General features: G+C 44.6%; 1 protein-coding gene across 2 annotated transcripts in view; it reads right to left on the bottom strand.

The window, feature by feature from the left end:
- SYN3 (synapsin III) overlaps window positions 1-14333 on the bottom strand; it is a 466097-nt gene that overhangs the window by 310892 nt on the left and 140872 nt on the right. For both annotated transcript variants that reach the window (XM_019446702.2, XM_019446703.2), the window contains exon 5: window positions 1392-1548. In XM_019446702.2, coding sequence (XP_019302247.1) covers window positions 1392-1548 — 157 coding nt within the window. The remainder of the gene's footprint in view (window positions 1-1391; window positions 1549-14333) is intronic.

The raw sequence follows: 14333 nt of genomic DNA, 5'->3' as shown, positions 1-14333 counted from the left end.
GTGGTTAAAAACTATCTATATCTACTAAATTAATGTATATATCCATTCAATAAATATTGAGCGCCAACTCTGCAGAGACCTTGTGGCATTCACTATTTACTGAATGAATATAATAACTGTCACCATGTATTGAGTGTGTACTTTGTGGCAGCCACTTGTATTAACTCACAACCTTACCAGGATGACCCTATTATTATCATCATTTTACAAATATGGAAAATAAACTCAGAGAGATTAAACAAGTTGTTCAAGATGATACAGCTCATAAATTGAGGCTCCTGGAACTAAGGCAATCCGGCTCCAGAGCCCATGTTCTCGACCACTGCCCTCCCACCAGGAGGCCAAGCAGAGGGAAATAAAGGAAGAGACAAGATGGCTTAGAGCTTCACAGAGCACACTACAGTACGTACCCCCAGCCTCCACATTTCCTATCTCCCTACCCTGCTTTATTTTCCCTTTTGAAAATTTTTCAAATTTTCAAAATTTCAAAAATTTTCCCTTATGAACCACTTCTATGACATATTACATATTGGGCATATTTATTAATAGACTGCATGTGCCCCTGGTCACTAGAATATAAGATCCATGGGGCAGGGATTTGGGTCTGATCTGCCCACTGCCATGTTCCTAGGACTTAGAACAGTGCCTGGAACATAGTAGGCATTGAATAAATATTTGTTGCATGAATGAATTACTTTGGTAGGGAAAACAGATAATACACAAAAGAATGGATAAATATATCATCCTAGATGGAGATAAGTATTGGGGGGAAATAAAGCAGGGTAAGGGAATTGAGAGTATTTGGGGGAGTGGTATCCTCGGAGAAGCCTCTTTTACAGGTAACATTTGAATGAAGACTAATAAATCAAGGGACAAATGAAATTAATGAATACAAAGCAGGGAAAATCAGTCTTGGGGGTTGAAGAGACATGGCTTCAAGTTCTGGTTTCACCCCTCCCAGGCTACATGACCCTGGGTGAGTTCCTTAGCTGCTCAGAAACTGAGATTCTTTTTCTGTAAAATGAAGTAATGTCCACTTCACATGATAGCCATAGTTTGAGCACCAGGCAGCACGATTTTCAGATTAATACACAGTAAGTGCTCAACAATGCCTACTGTTAACAAAAGTGATATGATTTAATATAAGTAAGAACAGTAAGGTACCTTAATGTTACCACTAATGTTATTTATAAGATAACACTGTATCGTACCATGTTGTTATATCGCATTCCTTAGGCAACAATTACAAGAAGAGGCCTGCTTATTGAGTTGCTTAAAAAAGACTCATTACTGAGGCCTCCATGCTGAAGGATGGGACGGGCCCGTTTCAGGGCTGGGACGCCACCCACTGCCGCCCACCTCACTCCAGGTCAGCCTGGCCCATCACCTACCACCCAGGGCTTGCTGCAGAAGTTGTAGACGGAGTAGAGGGAGTTGACAGCAGGCAGCCCTCCGTACTGGAGGCCGATGACCAAGCTTCGGTAGTCTTCGCCCAGCGCCATGCTGTAGGCATGCTGGCGGACCAGGATGAAGTCTGGCTTGAAGGATCTGCAAAGAGAGGGGCTGGCAGTAGTGTCACCACATTGGGTACTGACGGAAGGCCAGGGCATCGGGCCACAGCCTGCTGGGGATAGCACTGACCTGGCCTGGTTGCTGCCAGCAGGGAGCTCTCAGGCCAGAATGGGGAGGGGGTGGGGGAGTGTGGAGGGGGACAGTTGGCTGCAAACACACAGCAGCTACAGAATCAAAGGGCTGAAAACAACTCACATTTTATCCATTTTCTTTTTTAGGTGGTTTTCTAGATTTTCTACGTTGAACAAACGTTCATTTACAATCAGAGGAAAATGGACCAAATAACTCAGTGAATACACTGCCGTTTTTACTAGGCAGCACGTATTGCCTCACTGAATCCTCATAGCTTCCCAAGGACGTGGGCATTGCTGCCAGCAACTGCATTTTACAGATGAGCACCGATAAAGGGAATTTTCACCTTTATGTTTGTGTGTTCCAGGCTCCCAGGGAAGCTATACTTTAACATTTACCAAGGTCAAAATGACTCAGCAAAACCTCAACGCATGGGATCTGTTTCTGTCCTGAGTGCACATTGTGTATATCTGCTTTGTTAAAGAAAATAATCAAAAAAAGGAGCATTCTAAACACAAAAGATAGGAAAAAGTAAGAAAATTCCCTGGTTTCTGTAAGATTAAAGTCATACAGCCCTGCAATTATTAGAAACTTAAGATAAAGCCTGCAACTTTCTGAAATGTTCTTTGACTAATATTTTGTAAATTTTATGTAAAAAAAATGCATATAGCTCTCCATCAAATGTTTCCTTACTGGAGCACTCTCCTGTTTCTAAAAACCGTGTGTCCCTGGCAGCTGTCATAACTGGGGCTCGAACAAAACTCTCTCTCTCTCTCTCTCTCTCTTTTTTTAAAGAAATTTCCAAAAGGTTTGTTCATTTTATGCGCATAGCACTGAGGCTCACAAAGATTAAGTCACTTGCTCAAAAAGACATACTGCAGGTACATAGCAGGGTCAGATACGTGTAACCTCATGGCCCTAGTTCTCAACTACCATGCAGCATGGTATGTATATATATATACACCTATATATACGTAATATGTATATATTTATATATACCCTGTATATTTCAAACATGTCCCTTTCAAGTAGCAACCTCTGGAAAGCAGCAAGAGTATTAATATGATGGCCAAGAACATGCCAGGCTCTTTGCTGGGCCCCTTTGGAGACGTGATCCTGATTAGCACTTACAAGCAGATCTGGGTAAGGTTGGGACTATTTCTCCACTTTATAGATGGGAACACACAGCTCAGAGAAGTCATAAACTTCCCCAAGTCACAAAGCTGGGAAGCAGGGGAGCCATGTGTGAACTCAGGTGATCTCACTCCAAGTCCATATACTCTTCTTCCCTCCATCACATGGCTCCAGGTGGATTCACACACTGTTTTGCTCACACTGCCAAGGTTCCACCTATTTCTAGATTCCTCACTTCTAGCTCACATGAGATAATCAGCTTCCCAATGGGTGGGTGGTTTACACTCAAAATGGTATGATCTGTTTGTCTCACCCAGAGTTAAGACACTTAGCTTCAAATAAACTGTTTCTCTTTAAAATAATTCAAATGTAAGTTAAAATAACCGTCAAATGGGAAGGACTTGTCCCAGTGGAGACAGAAGGAAAGAATGTGCAGCAGGTGCAGACATTTCCCAAATTGTTCTGAGCTTGGGTCTCGTTGTACACCCCAGGGCCTGGCACCATGGAGCATACATGGGGTGTAGTAAGTATGTGTTGGAGGAATCAATGATGTGCATGAATATTACTTCCTCGTCCCTAAAGGAAATGGCAAGGGTCTCGCCCATGAAGTTGTAACTCATCCCAGAGGAGACGTGTGGATGCTGACATCTTGGGTATGGCTGACACTGGGCTCATGGAAATGGTCAATCACATCACTCTGTAGTTGGGTTAGAGGCTTGGAATTATTACGCCTATATCCTTATTGCATTCTTAGAGCTGAACCAGTCCAACTAATGGATTTAACAGATGGGGGAACTGAGGCCCATAGCAAGGCAGTGATGTGTCCAGGCAAAACCATGCCAGAGCAGGAGGTCGCACCCAGGTCCCTCCTCTGGTTTTCCTGTTCCTGTGCTCCACTTAATTGGCTCTTACAGCAACAGAGGGAAGGAAAGAAGGAGCGAGTGGCGGGTCTCTAACAGGGATCTGATGACAATAGAGAGCACTGACAAAATATAGCCATTTTCTGCTTTCATTTGATTGTAAAAGTAACACATGTTCATTGTGTGAAACAAACAAAAAAAACCCTTGAAAACACAAAAATGTCAACAGAATTACTTGTAATTCTCAACTCAGAGAAAATCCCTAATAACCTTGTATGTACTTCCTTATATGTACATTACAATCCAATGATCTATTTTTAATGTATATAATTGCATTCATACTCATAATTGACTTCATGCTTTCTATTAATTATTACTTTCCTATTTTCCACATATTATAGTGTAGGCATTTCTCCTAACAAAATATCTTCAAAAATATCCTTTCTAATGGCCACCTAAGCGTCTACTGAATGGATATACCATAATTAAGTCAAGTTATCATCCACTATTATCAAGTAGGCTACTTCCAATACTTCACACACGTATATCTTTGCACACAAATCAATGCCTTCCTTTTTAACGATTTCCTTAAGATAGATTTTAAGAAGTGGGATTACGGGCTCAAAGGGTATGAATTATTTTTTTAAAGTACCCAAACGTACCCAAATCTTTTAAACGTGTATACCACCTATTGTACACGACAGTGTCTATATCACGGCAGCTCCACCAGCACAGCAGTTTTTTTAAGATACATTCAAAAAAATACATGTTTTAAATTTGATAAGCAACTTTCCCCAAGATACTCTGTATCCCCACAGCTGTCTTACCTTGCATATCTCTGACTTAGGTGAGTTTGAGTACTTCCATTAACCATTTGCATTTTTTTTTCTGTAAAATTCTGCCCACATCTCTTTACTGACGTGATTTCTGTGTATAGGATGCTGCCCTTTATCACACTGTCCTGTGTGGCAAAATATTTACTAGCTGTTTGCTTGCCTTTTTTTTTTTAATGGCTGTGCACCTTCAAAAAACCATATAAATTCCTTTTCTATTTCCTCTTAGTCAAAACTATGAGTCTCTCCGTTTTTTACTTCTCTGCTTTGATGATCAGAGGGTCTTCTAGGGCCCTGGTTCTCACAATGAGACACCTCTTACACCCAGCAGCGTGACTTTCCCCAGAGAAAACAGTGGCAGCAAACTTGGTGTCTTACTGGGGGTAACTCCACTCTGCCCAGGAGGAAATAATTAAAGGTCTCATGCTGGCTAGCCTGCCAGTTTTTCACTGTTTGTGGAGAACTCATAAGAGAGACATAGCCTGGTGGGGCGGAGCTGGGGTTGGGAAGCAGATCTGGCTCTCTAGACAAAGAGGGTGCCCTTCCAAGATCATCTTCCAGGAGGAGTATCTGAGGGCCTATCTTGGGAGACTCCAATTCCAGTCCCAGATATTATGAGGCACTTTCTCTCGAGGACTTCTAGAACTCACCTCTAAATTGGAATCTTTCTGATTCTTTGAAATAAAAGTAGTGGTCACTTCCTCTTTGTCTTTAAGGATTTGGAAACCTACCTCAAGATGTACTCAAAGTGCTCTTTCAAAATTATACAGCCGTTCCTTGCTGAAAGCCCTCTGAAGGCTCCCTCTTTCTGACAACAGATCCTAGGCTCTTTACCATGGCAACAAGGCCCCTGCCCACCTCTCCATCCTCACTTTCTACCTTTCTCCCTCCCTCACCTTCCCTGAGCCACACTGACACCTTCTCTTCCTCTAACTCTCTCCCTGTATGCTCCTCCCCAAGTGGTGCCCAGGGGGCCTCGATCTCCTCACTTACTCATCAGCTTGGATGCATTTCCTCAAAGACACCTGTCCTGCTCACTCTATTGAAGTTTGCCCCAAACCCCATATTGCCCTATTTTCCTTTCTTTACAGCTCTTGTGGCAATTTTATTTCTCCTGCTTTATCTGTTTAGTCTTTTATTGCTGTCTCTTCCCTCTAAAGATGACAGCTCAATGAGAACAGAGGACGTGCTTGTCTTGAACAAAACAGACCATACCAATGTTTTTAAATGAATGACTGAATTAATGAACGTATGTATAAATGAGTGAACAAATGAATGAGAATGAGGTGAACTGACCACTGGAAAAGGGTGGGACCTCTTTATTTGTGGTCCTAGTGAAGAGAACTGGGACTGACAGCCAGAATTTCCAGGAGATAGCATGTGGCCCCTAACAACTAGGGACTGCCTTACAAGGTAACATGTTCGATACTTCTGGAGATATGTTAGCATCATCAAGAAAGTTTTAACCCCAGGGAATTCAAGATGGACCCCATGACCTCTTAACATCCTCAAGTATAATATGTGGAAAACCAAACACTTAATACGAGTGATATATCTGGGCAAACCAGGCACATGTTACGGTTTGAATACTGCCAATCATTGCTACATAGAATGCACAGGGTCCTTCCTGACAGCTTGTGGTATGAGGGATTTGCAAGGAATGCAGAGAAATTAGCGACTTGAGTCAGGTGACCTGTGGCATGAAGTTCTGCCCTCCATCCCCAGCACCTCAGCCTCTCTATCCAGTCAAGGAATGGCCATGCCCTGATGTCACCCCAACATCCAAGAATGTGGCCACCAGCAGTTCTCAGGCCCTGACAGTGGGCTGAAGTCCCCGGTAGAGGCCGGAGACCCTGAGATGACAGGGACATGATCCCTGCTTTCAGGAAACCCACAGTCCAAGAGGAGTTGAGTGCAATTCTAAAGGACTAGGACTCACGAAATGCACCAATGAGTAAGTTAAATAATAGAGGCATGTACAAGGTATGAAGGTGGACCAAAGGTGTATTCAACTCTGTCTGGGGGTGGGTGTGGATAAGTGTGTACTGGGAGGCTTGGGTCTTAACAGGAAAGTAGGGGTTTGCCATGTGGGCAGGGGTTTGCAGGTATTCCAGGTAGAGGGAACGGCACCTGTAACCATCTTTTTCTTCTGAGTTATATGAACCATTAAGTTCCCTTTGATGCCTACACTGGCCTGATTTGGGTCTGTTGCCTGCCATCACTCTTGCTCTGACTAATATTGGGAGGAAATGGCAAAGTTTGCAATTGGTTACATGGCTGGAATATAAGGTCTGAGGAGGTGGTGGCAAGAGATGAGGCTGGGTAAAAAGTCTCAATGGCTCTCATGAGCCCCTTCCTGCCCCCTTGTCTCCACAGTCCCACTGGGTCCAAGCCCTGCATCTTTCATGCCTGGGCAAGGCGGCCTCCTTCAATACCATACAAATCAGCACATCCCAGCTGGAGCCTATGCCTGGGTTTTCTCATTATTTCAGCTTTAGACTTAATATGAGCTGTATCACTTGGGTCCCTGGTTCCAGAGCTTTCTCAGAAGTGGTTGTCAGTATTGGAGAGGAAAACTAAGGACAACATATAATTAAATGGTAGAGACGGGACAGGTGATGCACTGCTGGGAGATTACTGGGTGCTTCAGGCAATGTCAGGAGGCAGGGGGCAAAGCCTGAGTGACTTTTAACCATCAAAGAAGTGTAATGATTTCCTCAAATATGCAGAAATGTGGTGGCAAGAACAGATCTTGGCTAGGCTGTGCCTGGGACCTAAGTTAATAAGCAGAAGCCTCATTAATCTCAGCCACTTGACTGCAATTTTGTAACGGTCCCTCATTCCCCGAGGGTCAGGATGACAAAGGGTGATGATGATGCTGATTTCGGCCATGCTGACCCATCACACCCAGATCTGACCTCAAGTGTGCCTGGGAAGGCTCTAGACTTTCTGACATAGGTGTTCACCAGCAGAGAGAGGCTTCAGGTTCCCTCTGAAGTGTCTCCACACTCCTTAATCCTTCTCTATCTGAAAACTCAACCTTGGGTACCAAATCTGGAGAAGTGAGACCAACAGAACTGATAAAAACCAGCAGAAACAGGTGTCCAGAGAAAAAGGACAGGGGGAGTTCAAAACACTGAAATGGTCTGCATACCCCTGAGTGTTTATGGACCACCGTGTTGTGACAAGGATAGAACAGAGAGGATGTGCACACTTTGCAGACGGAGAGCCATATGGAAGGACTTTGGGAGTTAGGGATGCTTCCCACCAGCCTGAGGACTGCAAGAAATTAGTCCAGGCTGAAAAGAAATTAGGTGGCAGCCAACCAACAGTCTGGCAAGGAGAGGACAACAGGATGCTGCAGCGAGGCTGTGGGGCCCGCACGGCAGCTGCCAGCGGCGCAGCATAACGATGGTGGGGAAGGGGCCCAGTGGGGCTTTTGGACGGCCGGGCTCTCTGATGAATCCTGTGGCCCCCTTTGTGAACCATTAGGAGGTTAATAAAACACAGACGTGAGTTGCTGGAGGAAGTGGGCTTCCTCATCTCCCTTCTCAGACTCAGAATCTCCATCTCTCTGTCCTGCCCTCTCATTTCATTTCAGAGAAGGAGTCCTTGCTGCTCTCTCCTTGCTCCACCCTCCTCTTCCGTCACTCTGGGGAACCCCACATGTTATGCGTTAAACTGTGTCCCCCCGAAAGGTACACTGAAGTCTTAATCCCTGTTACTGGTGAACGTGACCTTATTTGGAAATAGGTTTTTGCAGATTTAATCAAGCTAAGATGAGGTCATACTGGAGTAGACTGGGCCCTCATCCAATGACTGGTGTCTTTAGAAGAAGAGGGAAATTTGGATACAGACACACAGAGAGGAAGAGTAGAACGCCATGTGATGAAGGAATCAAAGACTGGAACGATAGGTCTACACTCCAAGGAGTACCAAGAATTGGTGGTAACCACGAGAAGCTGGGAAGAGGCCAGGAAGGACCCTCCCTACATCCTTGAGAAGGGAACATGGTGCTGCTGACACCTTGATCACACACTTCCAGCCTCCATCACCATATTGAGGATTCATTTCTCCTGCTGAAGTCACCCAGCCTGCGGTGCTTGGCCACAGCAGCCTCAGGAAATGGGTACACTGCCCATCGCCAGTATTTCCTCCTCCTCGCCACTTTCAGAACTTCCTGGCCTCCTTTGCTCTTGTATGTGCTTATCCCCTGCTGCCTCCCCACTTCCCAAGACAATAACCCCAACCCCAACCCAACAATAAGAAACTACCACTTAAAAATTTTTTTTAAATGTTTATCATTTTTTGAGGGGGGGGGGGGAGGGGCAGAGAGAGAGAGGGAGACACAGATTCCAAAGCAGGCTCCAGGCTCTGAGCTGTCAGCACACAGCACAATGAGGGGCCTGAACTCATGAACTGTGAGATCATGACCTGAGCCTAAGTCAGACGCTTAACTGACTGAGCCACCCAGGTGTCCATTATTATTTTTTAAAATAATTTACTGTCACATTAATTAACACACAGTGTATACACTGTAGTCTTGGCTTAGGGAGTAGATTCCCGGGATTCATCGTTTACATACAACAACCCAGTGCTCATCCCAACAAGTGCCCTCCTCAATGCCCATCACCCATTTTCCCTTCTCCCCCAACCCCCCCACCCCAACATCAACCTTCAGTTTGTTCTCTGTATTTGAGTCTCTCATGGTTTGCCTCCCTCTCTGTTTGTAACTTATTTTTCCTTCCCTTCCCCTATGGTCTTGTTAAGTTTCTCAAATCCCACATATGAGTGAAAACATATGATATCTGTCTTTTTCTGACTGGCTTATTCATAATACCCTCCAGTTCCATCCACGTTGTTGCAAATGGCAAGATTTTATTACAGGAGTGCTGATTCATAGGGTCACATGGACCCCAATGTTTATAGCAGCGCTATCAACAATAGCCAAATTATGTAAAGAGTCTAAATGTCCATCAACTGATGAATGGATAAAGAAGATGTGGTATATATATTATATATATATATATATATATATATATATATAATATATATATAATACACACACACACACACACACACACACACACACACACACACACACAATGAAATACTACTCAGCAACAAAAAAGAAACTTCCACTTTAAGGCTAAAGATGGACTGACAAGTAATGTTCGTATTTACGTAAAAGAATGAACAAATCAACACATCAATAAATGCAAGGAGATTTGCTTGGAAGGATGTTTATCAAAATGTTACCCTGGTTATCTCTGAAGAGTGGGATGGAAAACAGGGGTTATCATATTCTTCTTCAGACTTTTTGGTACTCTTGGCATTAAAAAAGACAAAAGGCACAGAGTATTTTTACAACCAGGAAAAAACAATGAGGCTATCTTCATCTTGGAAAAAATGATAAATATAACAATGATGTAACATCATGGAAAATGCTTATAGGACAATTTCATGTGACATAAAACAACAGAAAAGGGAATCTGTGTTATGACCATCATAACACAGTAAAAATTATGGTCCTGGAAGAGGAGATGGAAAATTCCTAATTTGATAAGGTGGTGAGGCTGCAGGTGATTTGTTTTGAAATTTTCCACTTTTGTTATACAGTTGACCCTTGAACAACATGGGTTTGAACTGCTCAGGTCCACTTATAAACAGGTTTTTTTTCAGTAACTAAAGTACAGCACTGTAAATGTATCTTCTCTTCCTTTCCTAATAACATTTTCTTTTCTCTAGCTTACTGTGTTGTAAGAATACAACATAGAATACATATAACATACATAATAGGTGTTAATTGACTGTTTATATTATTTTGGTAAGGCTTCCAGTCAAGAGAAGGCTATTGGTACTTAAGTTTGGGGGAGTCAACCATTATATACAGATTTTGGACTGTGCAGGGGATCAGCACCTGTAACACCCTCTATGTTCAGGAGTTGACTATAAAACGGTTTGGGCATTAATCAAAACTTTAGGTTGGCATCAACAAATAAATGGATGTGAACCACACTGGCCTGGCAGTCATAATTAGCCCCTTCTTCCTTCCATTGCTACAACTGCTAGACAGGGAAGTCTATACCTGCTAGCCCCAATTCCCATATACCATCTCCAAAACCCTCTGCATCTGGCCCAGCCTCTTTCCACCTCGTGAAACTGCACTGAGGTCACTCCAAAATGCCAAAGTGAGATGAAGCTTATATGCCCTCCCTTTTCCTGATTTCTAATAATCGCTAATGTACTATGAGTCTCTGTTCCAAGCCCTGTGGATATCTTCATTCATGTAAGTCCGACAGCAGTCCCACAAGGTATGTATTATCATCACCCCCATTTTCCAGATAAGGACACTGAGGCACAGAGCAGTTAAAAAACTTGCCAGGATCACAAATCTGTTAGTGGTGTACCCATGAGTCAAATCCAATAGCCTCCTGGCTCTAGAGCAGGGTTTCCCAATCTCGGCATTATTGATATTTAGAGCTGGATAATTCTTTGTTGTGGGGGGTTGTCCTGTACAGTGTAGGGTGTTTGGAAATTCCTGGCCACTACCCACCAGATCCAATAGCATCCCCAAGCCCAGTTGTGACAACCACAAATGTCTGGAGACATGTCAAGAGCCCTCTGGGGAGCAAATTTCCTCCAGTGGTGAACCCCTGCTATAAGGCTCCTCTGTGGCCTCTGTAGCATGATCTCGCTCCTCCTTCCCAAACCTTTTCCTCCCTCTCTCCTTTCTCCCAGCTGCTTCTTCCTGGCCCCTCACTTCACCATCTTCTCCCTTCCTGTGCCTCTTCTCCAAGGCTCCATGTTGCTTCTTTGCCCGTGGAATCATCTCCGTTCAGTGGGTTGGCCATCTTGTCCTCACAGGCAAGAGTGAAAATGACTTGGATTTACCTAGAACTTCCTCTGAGCCAGGAGGAAGCTTTTGATTTTTTTGTTTTAAGCTTTTAATTGTGCTGTCTTTAATCCCCACCAGGATCCTGCTTGGAGGAGAGTATTTTCAAGAAACTAAGGCACAGAGAGATTAAGCACAGCAAGAACAAGGTCCACATGAGACTTGAGTGATTCAAAGTCAACGTGCATAAGCACTCCGCAACCAGCACCATCCACTCACCTGAATACTCAGCTCCTCAAGTTATCAGCCTCCCTCAAAATGGGATCTCTCTCTCCCTCTCTCTCTTACCCACCATGCTCCCAGAAGCCCAGGATCTGTCACCCTAAAGTCATCTGCAACTCTTCTCTCTGACACCAGCTGTGCAAAGAGCCACCAGTGTTGCTGATTCTCCCCTCTAGAAGAGTTTCCCTCTCCCTCTGGTGTTCCTCTCATTGCCTCATTCCCAGGACATCTCAATAGACCCTCAGTTCCTAGTCCCTGGGGTCACAGTCCCTTACCTTATTCCTCTCTGTAGCACAGGTCCCGGCTCAGAGTCCAAACTGTTGAGTGTTACTCATTTTCCCTGCCTCTACCCCAGGGACTTCCAGGTTAAATGCCACAGGGCCCAAGTGGGTGACCTCAGGGCTGGATGAAGTGGGCTAGCCTGTTCTAGTACGACCTTTGGTGGCATCTAACACTCTCTGTTTCCGTAGTAAACACATAGGATTATTATTAATTTCCACAATGTTGTCTCTGGACTGTTTTGCACACAACTTACTCCATCTTTCATTTTCCCACTTTTCATAATGACTTGAGTTCAAGAAACATTTCATTCTTCTGTAGGCAAAGACAACCCCTTAGATAAACGGCAGCTAACACAGGTCTCTGTAGAGAACCAGGGGGAATGGAGAGGGCTGGTGAATGGTAGAACAGCCTGAGCTCTAGTTGTTATGGCCACGTAGGAATGAGGTCCCAGATGGCCCTAATGACTTTTTTTTATAGCCCAAATCTGGATATTTATATGAAATCCTCAAAAACTAAAATTTTGATGACTCATTCAAGAGAAGTTTTAAAAATCACCATGCAGACTGGCACCAAAAATAAATGAAGCAGGATTTCTATGGGAAAACTCTCATGGAACTCAAAGCGGTACCTAAAGGGACCATGCTGACCCAACTCTAGCAGGTGATGGCCCTGTAGAAATACTTGGTCCAGTCTTACCAAATCCTGTTTTTCAAATGAAGCTAGAAACCTGCCTTTCATGTGAAATCTTTCACATGAAATCTCCCTTTTTAAAAGTACTTGACCACCTTGAGTAGGCAAACCCAACTTGTCTGGACAGAGCGTGTGGCCTGTAAGTGGTCAGTGCATGACCTCCAACTTGGGGAGGTAGCTCTCCTGCCAGCAATCTCTTCTGCAGGCCTCTTCTGGACTGATCTTCAAATCCTGCTTTCCTCGTACTACTCTGCTGCTCAAGACCCTCCAGTGGCTTCTACTGCGTACTGGTGGGAGTTCCTACTTCTTCACCTGGCATTCAGTGCTCCCCCTGAACGTCGCCTGGGCCTCCTCTTAGCTCCATCTCCTCTGAACGAGTCCACTGGCTCGGCTGCCTCCCACACTCATCTTCCATCCATTCATGGTACACTCTGTCCATGCCACTCCCTATGCTCAGGAACTGCCTCCCCAAATTCCTCAGTGATTTCTCCTTACCCTCCATTCCTAGCACCCCCAGGGGGTCTTACTCATGTGGAAATTACCCACATGGTGTCTCCTGGCAGCTCACAAGTTGTGGCCTCCTACCAAACTCTTCACCTGTTTGAGGGTGTCTCCTTCTGGGGACAGAGGTCTCACCTTGCCTCTCAAGTCTCCTCTTCACAGTGCCCAGAGAGATCTTTGTAGGACCCACATCCAAGTGTGTCACTGTCCTCGACAAAGGGTTGTGGAGGCTGCTCGCTATTTGTAGACTGAAGCCCAAATACTTTTGAATGATACAGAAAGTCCTGCATCCGCTGTGGTTTTGGTCTACTTCTTGAGTTCCACTAGGGCCATCCCCTGGGGTACTATATACTCCAATCACATGGGACCACAGTTGCCCCTGAGAAGACATGATCTGTTTCATGTTTGTAACTCTGTAGACTTGGGGAAAAGGAAGGGGATGTCAAAGTGGTATTCAGAGAGAGCACTGTGGAAATTAAGAATATTCCTAAGTGTTTAAAATGGAAACAAAGCAAGTCCAAAAATACCCTTGCCTACCTGCCTGCTCTTACTGTCTTGCAAAGCTTGCTCTTTTAATAATACCTCCCCTGTAGAATGGGCTGGCATTATTCATTTCTTGAGAAAGTTAGAGTTAACCACCACCACCCCCCCCAAATACACATGTGAAAACAGGTGAGCTCTCTGCCACAACCAGCAGTTGGTGTAGACATTTGTGGATCCTTCCCTGAGTGCCTGAGGCACATAGTAGGTGCTAAAGAGATCCACAAAAATTGGTGTTCTCTGACTTCACTTCTCAGGGTTCTGGACCATCTAAAGTCAACACTTCAGCAACTAGTAGGGGAAAAGGATGTGAAGATGCCAAAATGGCAGGCAGAATGAGGGGAGAAAGCAAGACATCACCTAGTCCGGCTCAGCCCCTGACTTGCTGTGGGTCTCTGAACCTGCTGCTTCTCTTTGGGCCTCAGCATCCTCACTGGAACAAAGGAAGTTGGGCTAAGCGACCTCCGAGGGCCCTTCCTGGGGTGGCTGCCTCCAATTCCAGACTCAGAACCAAGGCTTTCAACACCCACCCCTCTGTTGTGTCTGTCTGAGTTCTCTTGGGACATTCTGTCACATAGCAGTAGTTGGTAAGAATCGAGATTACCAGCTACTGAGCACTTGCTGAGTGCCGGGCACCTCCAAGGGGCTTTTCAAGCCTTATCTCATCAAATCCTCACATAAAGCCCCTGTGAAGTAGGTACTTATCTAGGGCTGGGTCCGCTAGAAGCCAAG

Source organism: Panthera pardus, unplaced genomic scaffold (genome assembly GCF_024362965.1).
Source record: "Panthera pardus isolate Hobbes unplaced genomic scaffold, ASM2436296v1 HiC_scaffold_6, whole genome shotgun sequence".
Taxonomy (NCBI): domain Eukaryota; kingdom Metazoa; phylum Chordata; class Mammalia; order Carnivora; family Felidae; genus Panthera; species Panthera pardus.
The sequence above is the reverse complement of the archived record's forward strand: the minus strand, read 5'-3'. Positions and strand labels throughout refer to the sequence as shown.